The 14,288-nt window shown below is 41.7% G+C and overlaps 1 protein-coding gene across 1 annotated transcript; it reads left to right on the top strand.

Annotated features, from left to right (window-relative positions):
• Window positions 1-8,754: 8,754 nt before the first annotated feature.
• On the top strand, window positions 8,755-13,891 carry LOC124413227 (adhesive plaque matrix protein-like). The gene is made up of 7 exons (XM_046893676.1): window positions 8,755-8,822; window positions 9,824-10,057; window positions 10,226-10,487; window positions 10,601-10,854; window positions 12,364-12,681; window positions 13,222-13,421; window positions 13,595-13,891. Exons 1-7 carry the CDS (start codon window positions 8,820-8,822, stop codon window positions 13,686-13,688), a joined length of 1,365 nt encoding a protein of 454 aa, XP_046749632.1. The 5' UTR covers window positions 8,755-8,819; the 3' UTR covers window positions 13,689-13,891.
• Window positions 13,892-14,288: the final 397 nt, after the last annotated feature.

Here is a 14,288-nt window from a genome sequence, read left to right as displayed (position 1 = left end):
AGAAACGACAGTGGTTAAAAATAAAAAAGAAATTATAAAAACAGTGGATCGACAGATTGCCTCTCAGTGACAGGACCATCAGAGACTCGAGGTGCCTATTGTGTTCGCAAGTATACGGTGCTGCAAATATCCTTCAGCCTGCAACAGATTCCGTTGAACGATATACACCATTTCACTTTCACCGATTATGATTCATATATCGACGGTTCAAATCGCACCTGTATAATAATAAGACCACACCCAAAAAAAAAAAAAATACAAAAAACAAAAAAAAAAACTCGAAGAACAATGCGAATGAAAACGAAATACGAAGAGAATGAATGAAAAAAAAACGAAAAGTTCTATCGATTCACCAACAATGCCTATTGATTCAAGGATCGTTGTATATCCTGACGTATCGAAGTGAAATTCTACTTTGTTCTTTTTTTTTTTTCATAAAATTTCGCCAATTTAATCTTTTTATTCACTCTCTCGAAGATGATTAGTCTCCGAAATATTCGCCCCGGAGTCTTAATGACGCGCATATAAGGACCGCACAGGTGGAATCGAGAGAAACAGAGAGAGAGAGAGAGAAAAAGATCGAGCAGCGTTCGTGCTCTTAAATTACTCGCTCCGTTCCGGCTGGTGGATCCTCAAGGTCGTTAAGGCAATTTAAGCAAGGATCACCCGATTCGATTTACACCTGCGGATCTACGCGGGGTGGAATTCATTGCGATCGAGTGCCCGTGACTTTGCTCGATCTATCGATCCGAGGCGTGCGTCTCACTATCGCTTCAGAAATGCAGCCAAACCGCCGCCGATACAAGCGCATCGACCTATTTATCCAATTCCATTTCTCGAGATGCTGCACTCGCTTCAAAACAAGTCTATTTTCACTGCAGTCGAAGCTGGCCAAACGGGGTGATAAACAAGGCGTTATTGACTCGCGCATAAGTAAGGAGAAAAGTTAAACTAGTTCGAGAAGTTTTTTCCAATTTACTAGTATAAAAGAGATATTTACGCTCTAGGGACGCATCACTAACGCTTCAAGTATCATTGATCGCACATCGTGCATCAACATTTTTCTCGATGGTTAAACAGCAACTGCAACTCTCGATTAGTCCACACTAGAGTTTCTCTGATACAACCTTCGCCTCGTTGGACTGTCAAAAATGGAGATTTTGGTCAGTATTTTATGCGGCAAGCAAGAGCTTTGTAACTTTTATTCATTCGCGGGTCAATCTATCGGTGAAAAAAACTTGGAAAATCAATTTCGTGCATTAAGAACCCGTCTTAAATTAACAAAGATTTATATCTTAGGACTAAAAATTAATAACAGTCATCAGCCAGCCGGACTTAGCAATAAATTGAAAGCGTTTAATCGCACGGGCCAGTTTAACAGATCGGGTGTCGAAAATGATCAACAGCGGTACATATAATTTTCACCGACTTGCAGGTTTCTGAAAAAAAAAAAATAAATAAATAAAAAACAAGAAACTAGATAAATAATGTGTAACATGATGATTGTATGCTAGTCAGCCTCGCGAGCAAATAAACTCCGCACAACGAGGCGTTTACAACAAAACCGACAGAGTGAAAGGAATATTTCTAAAGCCATACGTTGTACCAAACTTAATGAAAAATAAAGAAATTGTTCACTACGTGATATTACACTGACAAATTGAGAAACAAGTGCCAAGTCAATTTCTCTACGATTATTCAAAATTTGTCGAAAAAAAAGTAATCGCGAAAGCGAAAACACAGCGTGTCGAAATAATCGCAAACTGATTTCAGATCCTGCTTCTCATATCCCCCGGAATTTTCGCCCAGCAGAGGTACCGGAAGCACGTGAATCCAAACGACGAGCCTTTTCTGCCGATCCATCCGATCTACCCGTACAATCCGAAACTGACGAAAAGAGGCTCCGACCGAGATCTCGCAACCTTCTTCAAGCCCGAACTCTACTCGCCTCGTCCCGAGTCCAGGGACTCGTTCACCGGAAGCTTCGCCGCCGGAAGTCCGAAAGACTCCTACTTTCCCGGCTTTAATTCGCATCCCCGAGGTCCCCCGACGTCTCAGTTTCCCCACCACTTCGGAAACAGCCTCTTCGCCGGTTATCCGAGCCCCTACACTTCCGGTCCACCGACTTCCGGCCCGTACCCCGAGTACTACCCTCAGCCGTCGTACTTCTACCCCGAGTACTACAACCAGGGTTTTCCCTACTCATTTCCAGGCCATGATAATGTGGGACCACCAGGACCTCCCATCAGGAGCGAATTTAGCGGGGATTATTATCCGAGCGAAAAACCTGAAAAACCGAAGGCTACCAAGCCCAGGATGAAGGAGAGCGGCCGGTTCGTCGACGGCGACAACTTGATATCGCAAAGCCACAAGGACCTCGCGCCCCAGTTGGATTCCTCCTACAACAAGATTCCCGCCGACCAATTAACCGGCAATTACCATCCGTTGCTGCAGCCGACTTACAAGGTGATCAGCGTCGGTGGCCGGCCCGTTGGTCCCAACTACCCACTTCCGGTGGGCTACGCGCGTGCCCAGCTGATGGAGCAAGTCGCGGCGGTTCAAAGTCTGGCAAAATCTCTGGGCCCCGCGTTTTCGCAGCACTTCGTGACTCCGTCCCACGCATCCTTCAGTCAGCAGGGGAAGATGTCGAAGCCGGATAACCCTCAGGATAACCTTCAGGTTTACACCCAGGATCAAGTCCCCTCGTCGAAGATACGCGAGGGTCAGTTATTCTACTCAAACGCGCAGCCAGGAAAGACGGCGAAGATGCAGGCGTATAGATCCGAGGATCAGGACCTGCCTTCCAAGGATTCGAACGGCCAATTCCTCGCTCAGGATGACCAGAACTCACGCAAATTGGCTGAGGCCTTACGGGCTTACGGCGAGACGCAGGATACTGACGACAAGAGTTCCGTACAGTCGGACAAGGACCTGGAAAATTTCCATCATGGTACCGACACCCTGACGAAGACCCCGGCCAAGTTCCATAGCCACCCGTATACCAACGTAGCGCAGATGCCGGCGACTCAAGTAACCTTCGAGAGGTCTCAGAGCGCCTACATTTCGCCGGCTCAACCAGAAATTACAGGCGAGTCGTTCGTTCAATCCTATAACCAGACACCATCGACTCATGGAATTTCCTACCGGATCAAAGACGGGGTTTCGTTTAGGGCCCAGAACGGTGGAGGCTTTGCTGCGCGGCCTCAGGCCTACACTTACCACCTGATGAACGGGGGCCCGTTAAGTCGGGAGCCTCAGCAACAAGCCAAGACTAATTTGGAAGACGTTAATTTCGGAACGAAACAAGGAAATCAAGGTTAGATGTGTGTTTACGGTGGGATCATGAGAAAAAGGTGGTAATTAATGCTGTGGAGAGTCACTGTCGTGCGATATAATTATTTGGAAAGCAAGACTGATCGATTAATTCTCATAATGGAAGTTGATCTTCAAACTTCGAACCTGAGCACAGCTTTTGCGATGAAATTTAATACAGCAGAAAGAGATGATTATTGATATCCATGGTTGTGTTATGGCCAAGTTAACGAATATACATACTTCTGTGTTCATGCATATATAAATATATATATTTATACGCACATCGCGTGTTATACGTAACACGAAAGACGCACATAAAATTTCGAAAGGAAATTATGTAATGTTAAAAAAAAAAAAAAGACGAATCAAAATAATATTATTATTTATGTCCTTTGTACTTATTTTTAGTTAGTTATTAATAATAATGATGATAATAATAATGCATAAGAATGATAATAAAGTACTTCTTTCATTCACACCACCCGACAACCGATGACTATCGAATCGTGCATAAATTATAAGTATATAAATTAGAACGGCTGGCATCGTTCTGCTAACCGTTTCATAACTCTTATTCCCACAAGAGATCGAAGAAAGAGACTGAAAATATAAGAAGACGTACAATCAAGGCTATAGTAAGCCAGCTAATTAGAGTTAGCATCGTATTTAATTTCATTCTGAATCCCGACGATGATGGTTCAAAAGACTTTCACGCCTCTCAAAGAAGACAAAAAAGCAAAAAGAGAATGAAGAAAGAAAAAAGAAAAATATTGATGTAGAAAAAGAAGAAAAGAGAAAATTAACAATAAAAACAGACAAAGGAACGAAGCGAATCAGAATATCTGGCTGTTCTGTTCTGAATACAGTTACGTTTCAGGCTGCAGCGGCAGGTGAGAGGATGAGATCCGATATATCACTTTTTATTTTTCATTTTAATAAGGAACATGTGGTCAGCCGCTGTCGGTTAAAATAATGCCGGTAGGGCCAACCTCTTACTTTCACAGAATTTGTGCAGTAAACTACGTGTGATCTGGGCGATGCGTAGACGCGAAACGGCCCAGAAACAGCTCTTCAATTTCTCTATTTCATCATGCCAAATTCCATCTGTTCGTTCAAATCCCCCCCCCCCCACTTTGTTCCGCACAGCTCTAAGATGATCCAAATGCTGTCAACTCGGTGCCTACGCACGTCTTTGAAATAAAAGAAACCAGTCAATTTCTCTCACAATATTAGCTGCCAGTGTTCACCGTGAATTTTTTTTATCTCTGCTCCCATTGAACGCGCATTCTTCGTTGAACAGGTTCAATCAGCTTCCTTCCAAAGAAGTTACGGTCATATACAGACGTTGGTGAATATTGTTTGTTTACACCGGCTGTCAAACTTTCTTTATAGTTGAGAAGGATAAGGAGGAAGAGGATAAAGGAATAGTAAAAGGAAGACCCTCGTCCGTTCAGCCGACATCCGTTCACCTCGAGTATGGCCGTTGAATATTATTAACGCTCTCAACGAAGCGTTCAATGGCGTGTATACAAGAAGTCGAGAAGAAGGCTGCGTGGCGATGAACCTGTAATCACTCACTTGAATACGACGACACCCGTACTCACGGCCAGTCCAAATCCGTCACACTATCCCTCTTTCTAGAAAGCGAAACCGACTGGATCACGAAATGGGGAAAAGGGGTGAAACCTGACGTTCGATCCTCGGTCCGAAGCATTGAAGCAGGTACAACGCAATATTATAGTCATAGATCGCGGGTCTGTAATTCGGTCGAAATTAATTTGTCGATAACGTTAATGTGAAGTTGCATATATCCATACACCAGATCGGAGAAATCATCCGTCCTCTTCGTTATTTCGACACATTACTAACCGTGAGTGTATTTTGCAACCGTGCGATGCAAGGTGGAGCAAACAGCGGGCGCATAAATTGACGTCAGACGAGACACGTAACAGCGCGTGTCTTGATTCTGCTCACCGATTCATCTCGAGCCGGACCATTAGCCACCGTAATATTTTAAAAGGGCCGATTAATGCACGGCGAATCAACGATCAGTCATTCCCGGGTCCTCCAAGAGTCAGAGGCGATGATCATTTGGACCGGATTTATGGTTAAATTGCAAAAGGAGAACAGCAATATCATCCTAGAAAGCGACATCGTAGATTTCGTCTAGATTTTATACATCATCAGGCAACGCGATGTCCGCTGAAAGTTTGAACTCGTTCTAGGGTGTGAATTATTTTATGTAATCCACGGCAAGATGTGCGGCTGATATATAAAGTTAAATGAAGCGAGTTTCTTTCCTGGGAGTAACGGAAATTGCTCGCAATTATAATATATATATATATATATAAATATATCTATGAGGGGTCAGCTTCTAAGGCGTCTTGATGAAACGTACCGGCCGCGTTATAATTATCCGAATTATGATCAACAATTATGCTTGTTCCTGATGCGTGAAAGTTTCGCAGTAGCGCATAGAATGTGGATCTGCTGCCGAGTATATTTAGTGCTTCGCAAGTGCAACTCGTTACGGCTTGAGCAATAATCTTCCGAAGATACGGTGCGATCTGTATAATCCGAGCTTGGCTCTGTAGGAGGTCCGCAACCCCCGAGGCTGCTAGAAAGTGACCGCCTTCAGGAAGCGGCGAAGGCAGCAACCGACGTCCAACTTGGCGAAAGAAAGAAAGAAGAAAAGGAACTTAACTCGAGCACCGATTCAGCGCCGGTCATCTCTCTGTACCTCACACACACACACACACACACGTCGAAGAGACTCGAGAGAGTCTCATTTAAATCCCAACAAAGAGAGAGGACGACCGAGAAAGAGGTCCTTTTACTCTTGTCTCAGTTATTAATTCGCACGACTCATTTTCTCTCCCCTTTTCCCTTAACTATAGCTGCAATTCCGCTTGTAAATTCCTTTTTCTTTCCTACACTATATCCTCTCGGGTTCCCTTCGTTTTGACGCTGTGAATTTCTGTTCTCGCTGCATTCAGCTGGATTTCCAATTAATCGACGTAGGGAAGAAGAGAATTTCTCATCGACGAAAAGGAAATGAGATTTGATACAGATAACCACCTGTACGATTACGTTACGTGTAAGATCGTCGTCGTTGTTATACTTTCGATGCAATTAGCTTTTACTCGTAATTGCAGCTACGACGAGCGTAGAAATAAAGACACCGCAGGTTGAAAGATAAATTTGACAAAAAATATAACTTCAAGTAGCAATTCAAGAAGAGAAATGACAATTATAGATGCCTGCAGATCGTTACACAAGCGGATCAAGCGGCAGTTATAAATCGTGAAGCAAATTGAAGTCAATTAAGATTTAGAAAAATTGTCAGTCCGTGTCGTTGATGGATAAATTATGCGGAATTTCGGATCGACTAGATTTTATTTGCGCGTGAAATGTCGTAATAACGCATATACCTAAATACCTCGTTTCATGAAAATGGCAACCATCGTAAATGGACCGTCCAAGATTTAATTTATTATACCGACCAATAACGAGGTGCTGTTTGAATCCGCATTATGCATATTATATTATGGATGTAGGTCATTCCAACAAAAGTTGACATATACTCAAACTTCGTTGGTGAGATATCGTTTCGTGCTTTTGATACGCGTACGCCGAGCTGACCGAATAAGAGACTGCATTATTCGCGTGAGTGCGAAACAATAGAATGAATAAAGTTCTGTGTCATCTTTTGAAGAGATGCAATTTCACGCCCGGCGATTTTTATTCGTGAATGATAACTGATTAACTGAGGAGGTTGTCCAGACGAAAATCAATACTTTTCTGGTAATTTTATTACAAGATAGTTGCTCGTTCAGTGCTTAACAAATTATTGCTACCATAATTGCCCCAAAATTGCAACTAACAATAAGTCTAAGATTATGAACAAAAAAATTATGAAAAAGTAGAAGAAAATATTGTAATGAGATGATAAAGTATTATCTTCTACACGAAATAATTCGACGCAAAATGCAGCAATCGAATGCACGTATCCGTTTTTTCACCGTTTTAAAATGATCTGAGCTACTTTTTGTGTAGTTTTGGTTTTATTTTTTACTGCGACAAATGACCAAAAAAGTATTGCTTTTTAGAAAATTTACCCAACTAATGAATCGTTTCTTTTTTATTTCACCCGAATTATAGCCCGTTTGATAAAATTCTAAAATTTCTTTGAACGTTTTCGAAACGCGTTGATGCGATTTAACGAAATTCGCGGTCATTATGATCAACCAGTTTACTACTAGCACGTGTGTCTAATTAATATTCCGAAAGATAAGTTGGCGCCGAAATGTCATCTGTTCGCCGCACGAATCCTTCCTGCGATTTTCGCGTCGGTGTTTCAATCAAGTTGACGCCGCACGCGACGCGGTTGATTACTTACTCTCATTATGAAATAAGCAATGTGCATCACCCGGTTACTTACCATCTGAAAGTTTCTATCCGCCAATAATAGTCCTGCCCGTATATCGTAGGACAGCTTCAACGTTATCTTCCGCAGATCAAAAAATCCTGCCGCGTAGTTAATTGATCGATTACATTTACGTTAAAAAAGAAATCAATTTCTTCCCATCGTGTGCATCGAGCTCAAGTGCACACCTTAACATTATTTAACAAGTAATTTCGCCTTGCGCTTATTCAAAGAGGTTGATTCATTTTAGAACCTAGTCTCATAGCCGCGCTATAGAAATATGCTTTACATACTTTCGGATGAAATTTTTACCTGTCAAAAATTAGGCACTTGTATTAAGTGCGATCGTGATCGCCTGAACGCGAGGTAAATGAAGAAGACTTGACACGCGATATTTAACTTCGAGCCTAAAATTAACGACCGACAGAAAACGTTAAATAATAATAATAATAATAATAATAACGATAATGATATTAATAATAATAATCAGACAAATGATACGACACTGCAGTTCTATGCATTATGCACGACAATCGAGATCAGTGAAAGGATTTGTAGTTATAGCTTATACGGTTGGATGGCCTTGGAATGAGGAAAGTGTCCTTGCACTCTGCATCTTATCTCGAGAGACGAGATGCACAGGCGTGTCTATTAACCCGTGGGTCAGGACTCAGGGGCAAAGTGAATGGCTTCGTGTTTGCAAACGCTTAACCATCACCTGCCGTTCGTAGGATACACATACATCTTCATGTACAATCTCACGATACTTACTCTCGAAACCATCGGCGTTTTACGCTGTGGAGAACGGACCGTCGAGTATCATGGTGCAGGTATTACACATCAAATTATGATCCTATAACCATCGTGAAGCCGCTCCCATCCCCTCTGCCCAGCCTCCATGTTGGATGTTGTGTATCAATACTAGCATGCTGAAATGTGCGGTTACCGCTGCGGCAAGGTGTGCGGTCAGATAGGAGTCGGTAGGGGTAAAGGCTATATAAGTGAAAGATGCCAGTTCTGATTCTACAGTAGAGCTAGGGTCCGTCGCGTCATTGTTGGAATTTTTATTGGCTCCATTATGGTGGGTACCCAAACGCTTCATTGCCATATCAGAATTCCGAAGTATCGTTCGTCCGAATACAATGATCGATTTTCTATTCCATCGATAGCGAGAAATTGAAACGCAAAACTTTCTGTCCAATTCCTCTTTTTAATTTTTTATTGCTTTCATTGACGATGCGATTTCGGACGACCATTTTTAGGGTCGATTTTTCAATACACATGCTTTGAATAAGCTGAGAGATTTTCACACTGCAATTTATGATGCGTTAGATTCCTTGATTTTTGAAAGAAAACTTTTCTGTAATATTCTTCCTTCTTCACTTGAATAGTGGTTTAGTGGTTCATTGTTGGGAGTCCCGTGACGATCAGAATCGAACCGCGAAGAGAAGGAGAATTCACTTTTACCACCATGGTGTTACACCTCGCATTTTTAAGTGGTTGGACTTTGGGAGTGGCAAAGAGACCCGTGGGCCTATATAAGATTGGTCCAGAACGTCGGCGAGATTCAGAGTCAGACAAACAGTGAAAGTGAACATCCTGTCTGCGTTATCTTTTTTTTTTGTCGTTTGATGGTGTCTTTTTTTCTCTCAAACGGTCCAAATTCGCAATGGTGAATTAACACAATGTTTTTAATTCTGAGCGTTGTCGAATTTTCACTTAACTGGAATTGCATCGCGTTTGAAAGACTTTGCTGCGCTAGAAATATTGTTTCCCAATCTTCCTACGTTTTAAAAATTATAGACTTGAGTCAAGGAGAAAGTGGAGTTTCTTTTACATGGAATTTTGACCCGAAATTTATTTAACACCTGCGGTTTAATTAACCTTTCAAAACCCGAATGTCATTCCATTGAATCGAGAAATTTGAATAATCTTTCATAACAATTTACGGTTTAACGGAGTCGGTAGATTTTACTTCTGGAAATTTAAATATCGAATAAGTCGCGTGGTGTGACGAGGTGAATTAGTCATAGATTATCATGGCGATTTAGACAACGTTGATGACAATTTATTACATTTCAGAAATCCTACGCGATCCTAGCTTTATGCTTCGCTGTTGCCCTCGGCGAAAAAAAGATAAATCTCGAAGACATAGAGAGGGACAATCTCAAGTCAGAAGAGCAGTCCGAAGAGGAGAATGTCCGACCAAACCAGCTCAAGTACAACTCGGAGAATCCTGAGAGCAAGGCTCAGTATCAGTATCAGACCGAAGCTCGGTCAGCCGGTAGTCAGCCGTCTCACGAAATTAAGTATCTGGTAATTAGCGAACGCACAACACATTCCGTTCTAATTGAAACGCGGTGCCATTACCCGTAGGAACAAAATTCATCGCCGTTAAAACGGGAGAAACAGCAACAAACCGGTTAATAATTACTCCGTAGGTAATTAAAGCGGAATATTAATCAAGGAATTAATTATTCGCAGGTACAACCAGAAGCGTACAGCCAGGATCTGCAAGCTTACCAACACCAGCAGCAACTATTGGCGCAAGCTCCTCAGCAATTCTACAATCCCGCCAGCTATCAAGCGGAAGCTTACCAGTCTCCGAAAATCGCACCTCAAATATCGTACCAGTCTCAAGTGATCGATGGATTGTCTTACCAGCCCGAGATATCGGTGGGTAACCAGATCCAAAGCTACCAGCAAAAATACGCGGCGCAGAAATTTTCCCAGGGAATTAGCAAAGGTGAGGATTGTTGGTTTTTCAACATCGTTAAAGCACGGTTCACCCAAGGTTTGCAAAGTGCAAATGAGTTTCCAAAGGGTGCGAGCATTGATTTTGGTCACATCGATTTTCAGCCAGCGATTACACGAATCAGCAGCAGCTGCTTTACTTCCCAACTTCCGCAAGCTCTGGATTGGGCTCCAAGAGTCAAGTGCAACCGCTTCTTCACCGTCTTGCGACGCAAGCCGCACAAAACGTGAAACTGCCTGCCACCTACATTCCACCCTTGGGCCAACCGTCGAAAATCTCCTACCAACCGCAAACGCAAATTAAATACGTCTATGAACCGCAGTATGTGCAGCCTGAGAAATCGACGTACGAACCAAAGGTATGTAACAATTTAACTTTGCAATTTACGGTATAACGAATGAATCCCTGGTCAACCCCGTGATATTATAACCATGAACTATGCCACAGGAAGTGAGTCATCTCGTATTCGACCGTGTCATGTAACCTGGAGAAAGTACAATCGGTAGTTTTTTTTCGTTTATTTTTCTCTTTATTAGAACCCTGAGGTGACTTGCATTCGCATAAGATCACGCTTGTCATTGTGATGCAATTCTTAAAATACATCAACATAGGCTCAATAAGCACGTATAAAGGGAGACATAAATTGTCTATTCTCTCAACGAAATCTTGTCATCGTTTTTTCATCTCTTACACTGTAAAACTCATGTGTCTACTATGAGACGGAAAATTTACTTCCAGAAATTTGCAATAGAAATTTTAAGTAGTAAAATCTCCACTTAGTTTAAAAGATCTCTAGAATATTTTTTTATTTTTATTATGTCATAAAGTTAATGTATCAGATAGAAAAAATCGTCCAACCAGATATTTTTTATTGGCATGAAATGCGGGAGCACCAACTTTCAAGTCATAGATTTCATTATCGAAACTGATTTTTTTAAGAGATTCCATTTTAATTGAATATCAGGAAATCTATAGACAAGATGGACAGACGCTGATAAAAATGATCACTGCAGAATTAAGTTTCGGACTACATTTATATCGGAATAGATTACTATTTAGCATAGAGAACAAGCTACAGCAATAACCACTTTACTCGTTAAGGAATAGTTGTCATATGCGTTCAAGCGATATTTCGCCGGCAGACAGGCAACCGAAGTGGCATCTCACAGCAGTAAAAGTAGCTCAGACGTAGCCTCGGTTGCCTATCTGCCGGCGGAAGATCATTTGCGTCAGAACTCTTTATCGAAAACTTCCAGTATAAGTTCCAGCACGATGATCAGTTCAACAGTACTCAGAACTTTAAACCTAATGCAGTTACATGTTAATTATTCTGATATTGAACGAGAATGATTGTCATACAAGCCGGCATATGTATTATCCGTGAGTGAGGAACCATATTCAGCGCATCCTTTGCAGCTTGTAACACTAAAATCATGATCCATAGGGTACATCCACCATTTCTAGACACTTTCATAAAATTCTGCATTCAATAACGCGAGATTTACGATTTAGTCTCTGTGATTGATCAATTCATTACCAAGATCGAGCAATGAACAAGTTTTGGAAAAAAGTTTTTGATACTGGGTAAACTTCAGTGGTTAAAAAAAGTGTTGTTTAGGTACCTCTATCAAATCATATTCGTACCATTTGTGGCCATTGTACTTTTGATTACATGCAATGTATATGGCTGCCATTGGTACGAATGTGATTGTAATCGGTACACGGTGTGCATACTATTTGAAATTTTGTCTCATCACTAAGTTGGAGTCGTCTGCAACTCTTTTTCATGTTCTTTCAAATTCTACGCCTGAAAAGATCTCCCCTAACACTTGTGACTATTGAAAAACTAGCAATTTAACCGTTTCAGGAGACGGAAAAATTCGCGTACGTCGTTCCGCAAGCTTACTCATCGGCGCAAGCCTACCCCGGACTAACTTACACCCCGCAAAGTCCGATTTACACCACTGTGCCCAAGGTGGCCTACACCCAAGCTTACTACGTCCAGCCTCAGTCGAGCCAATACTACCAAAGACCTACTTACACACCCTCTCTCGCGAGCCAAGGCAACACCCTGAGCTACACTAACAGCCAACCCTTCTACGTCACCCCCAAGCTGGCCGAGCACTTGGCAGCCCAGATTTCGGAGCAGCAAACATCTCACAGTATCGCCCAAAGCTACGCCAAGGTAACGCGCCGTATTTTAACTTTACTAACAAGGAAAGTATCCGAGATTTACCTGTACATAGATTATAGTACATGGAAAAACATTGGACAGATATTTTTGCATGTGCTGGTTCAGCCATTTAAAGTGTGAAGTCAATCCGTAAGGTTTATCCGAAAAGAAACTTTTTTTAGGTTTTATCGAGAACGACGTAAGATTTTCGACACTACCAATTGAACGTTATTTACTGTTAACAGGTGATAAATACGCGTAGTATTTTCACCCTGGGAAGTTGTAAATTTCATTTTTGGGGGGGTGAACATTAGGGATGGTCTTCTTTAACACTTGAAGGACCGAATCAGCACGCGAACTATGCTCGTCCAATATTTTTTACGTACTACAACACATCACAGAGTCAAGAAAATCTGTCGGGTGAATCTTGAATAATTTCCATGTAGGATCTTTCGCTAGCTTCAACGCAACTTGTTTAAAGATTGCATCTTTGACTCTTGAACCTTAGCTCTGAAACTTCTCAATGATTCTCATGTTCGGTTTCCGCGACAGATTCCACAGGAGCCACGCTACACTCTGAGTGTACCTGAAGTTCCTGCTCAGAACTTCAAGAGTGAACAAATCACTCAGCTGCGACCGGTTTTCTCAGGAAACTTACAGTCGGATAACCATATTCACTATTCATCCGGGCCAAAATCCCTGCTGGATTCTTACACGCCGAGTCACGTGATTGCAGCACAAGATAGTGAGAGGTGAGTCCGTTTATTTCGATTTTTCCTAATTTTTAATCTAACTGCATATCGTCGGGACGTTAGAGTTTCTGGTTGTATTTTCCTGGAACAGTAAAGATTGTTTGTACATTTATAGCGCGAACTGTCTTCACCGGTAGGCAAAAAGTAAAACGAGTTTTTGAATTCAATTCTAGGTACCGAGAGAGGCCGCTGCGCCTGGAGAGTGGATTTTTACCGTCGAAGGGATCGTACGCTCACTTTTACACCCAAAAGCGAAAATCTGAATAATTTTAATGGAAAATTTTGCAAAGGTCGAAATTTACGAGTTTTATATAATTTAATCGCTTGTGAGCTGTCGGTATGAATAGAATCTTACCACCTTATCTAGTCTCTCCTTAAGGGGCATGGCATGTAATTTTATGTATGTATGATCATGTAAATTTTTTTCTTTTATACTCTTCTCTTTTTTAAATAAACCATTGATAAAAAGATACACCGACGTTCCTGTTTCATTCGCACCTTATTTTTAAATATTCTTTGTCTTTCTCTCTTTCTCTCGTTCTATTTCCACAATTTCCCGTCACACCGAATTAAAATACCGTTAATTATCCCCCGCAGCCATACCGCGGATTAATTATATCCGACAGTTGTCAGATCCGTTAGAAAGCGATCTGCATCGGTTGACAAAAGTTTCACTTTTATTCATCTGAATCCCAGCCAATTCCATGAAGCATGTTTCGAAATATTTCGCTTTCAAATTTCCCAACAAGGAAGGAAACGAAGAGTAAGAAAATCCAACTCAATCATCGTTATAGATCAACGTACTGTAAGTACATTATGAGACAACGTGGACTTGACTAGATTGGAGAAATGATAGACTATCGATTT

The sequence above is a fragment of the Diprion similis genome, chromosome 12, assembly GCF_021155765.1.
Source record: "Diprion similis isolate iyDipSimi1 chromosome 12, iyDipSimi1.1, whole genome shotgun sequence".
Taxonomy (NCBI): domain Eukaryota; kingdom Metazoa; phylum Arthropoda; class Insecta; order Hymenoptera; family Diprionidae; genus Diprion; species Diprion similis.
This window is presented reverse-complemented; position numbering and strand designations above follow the sequence as displayed.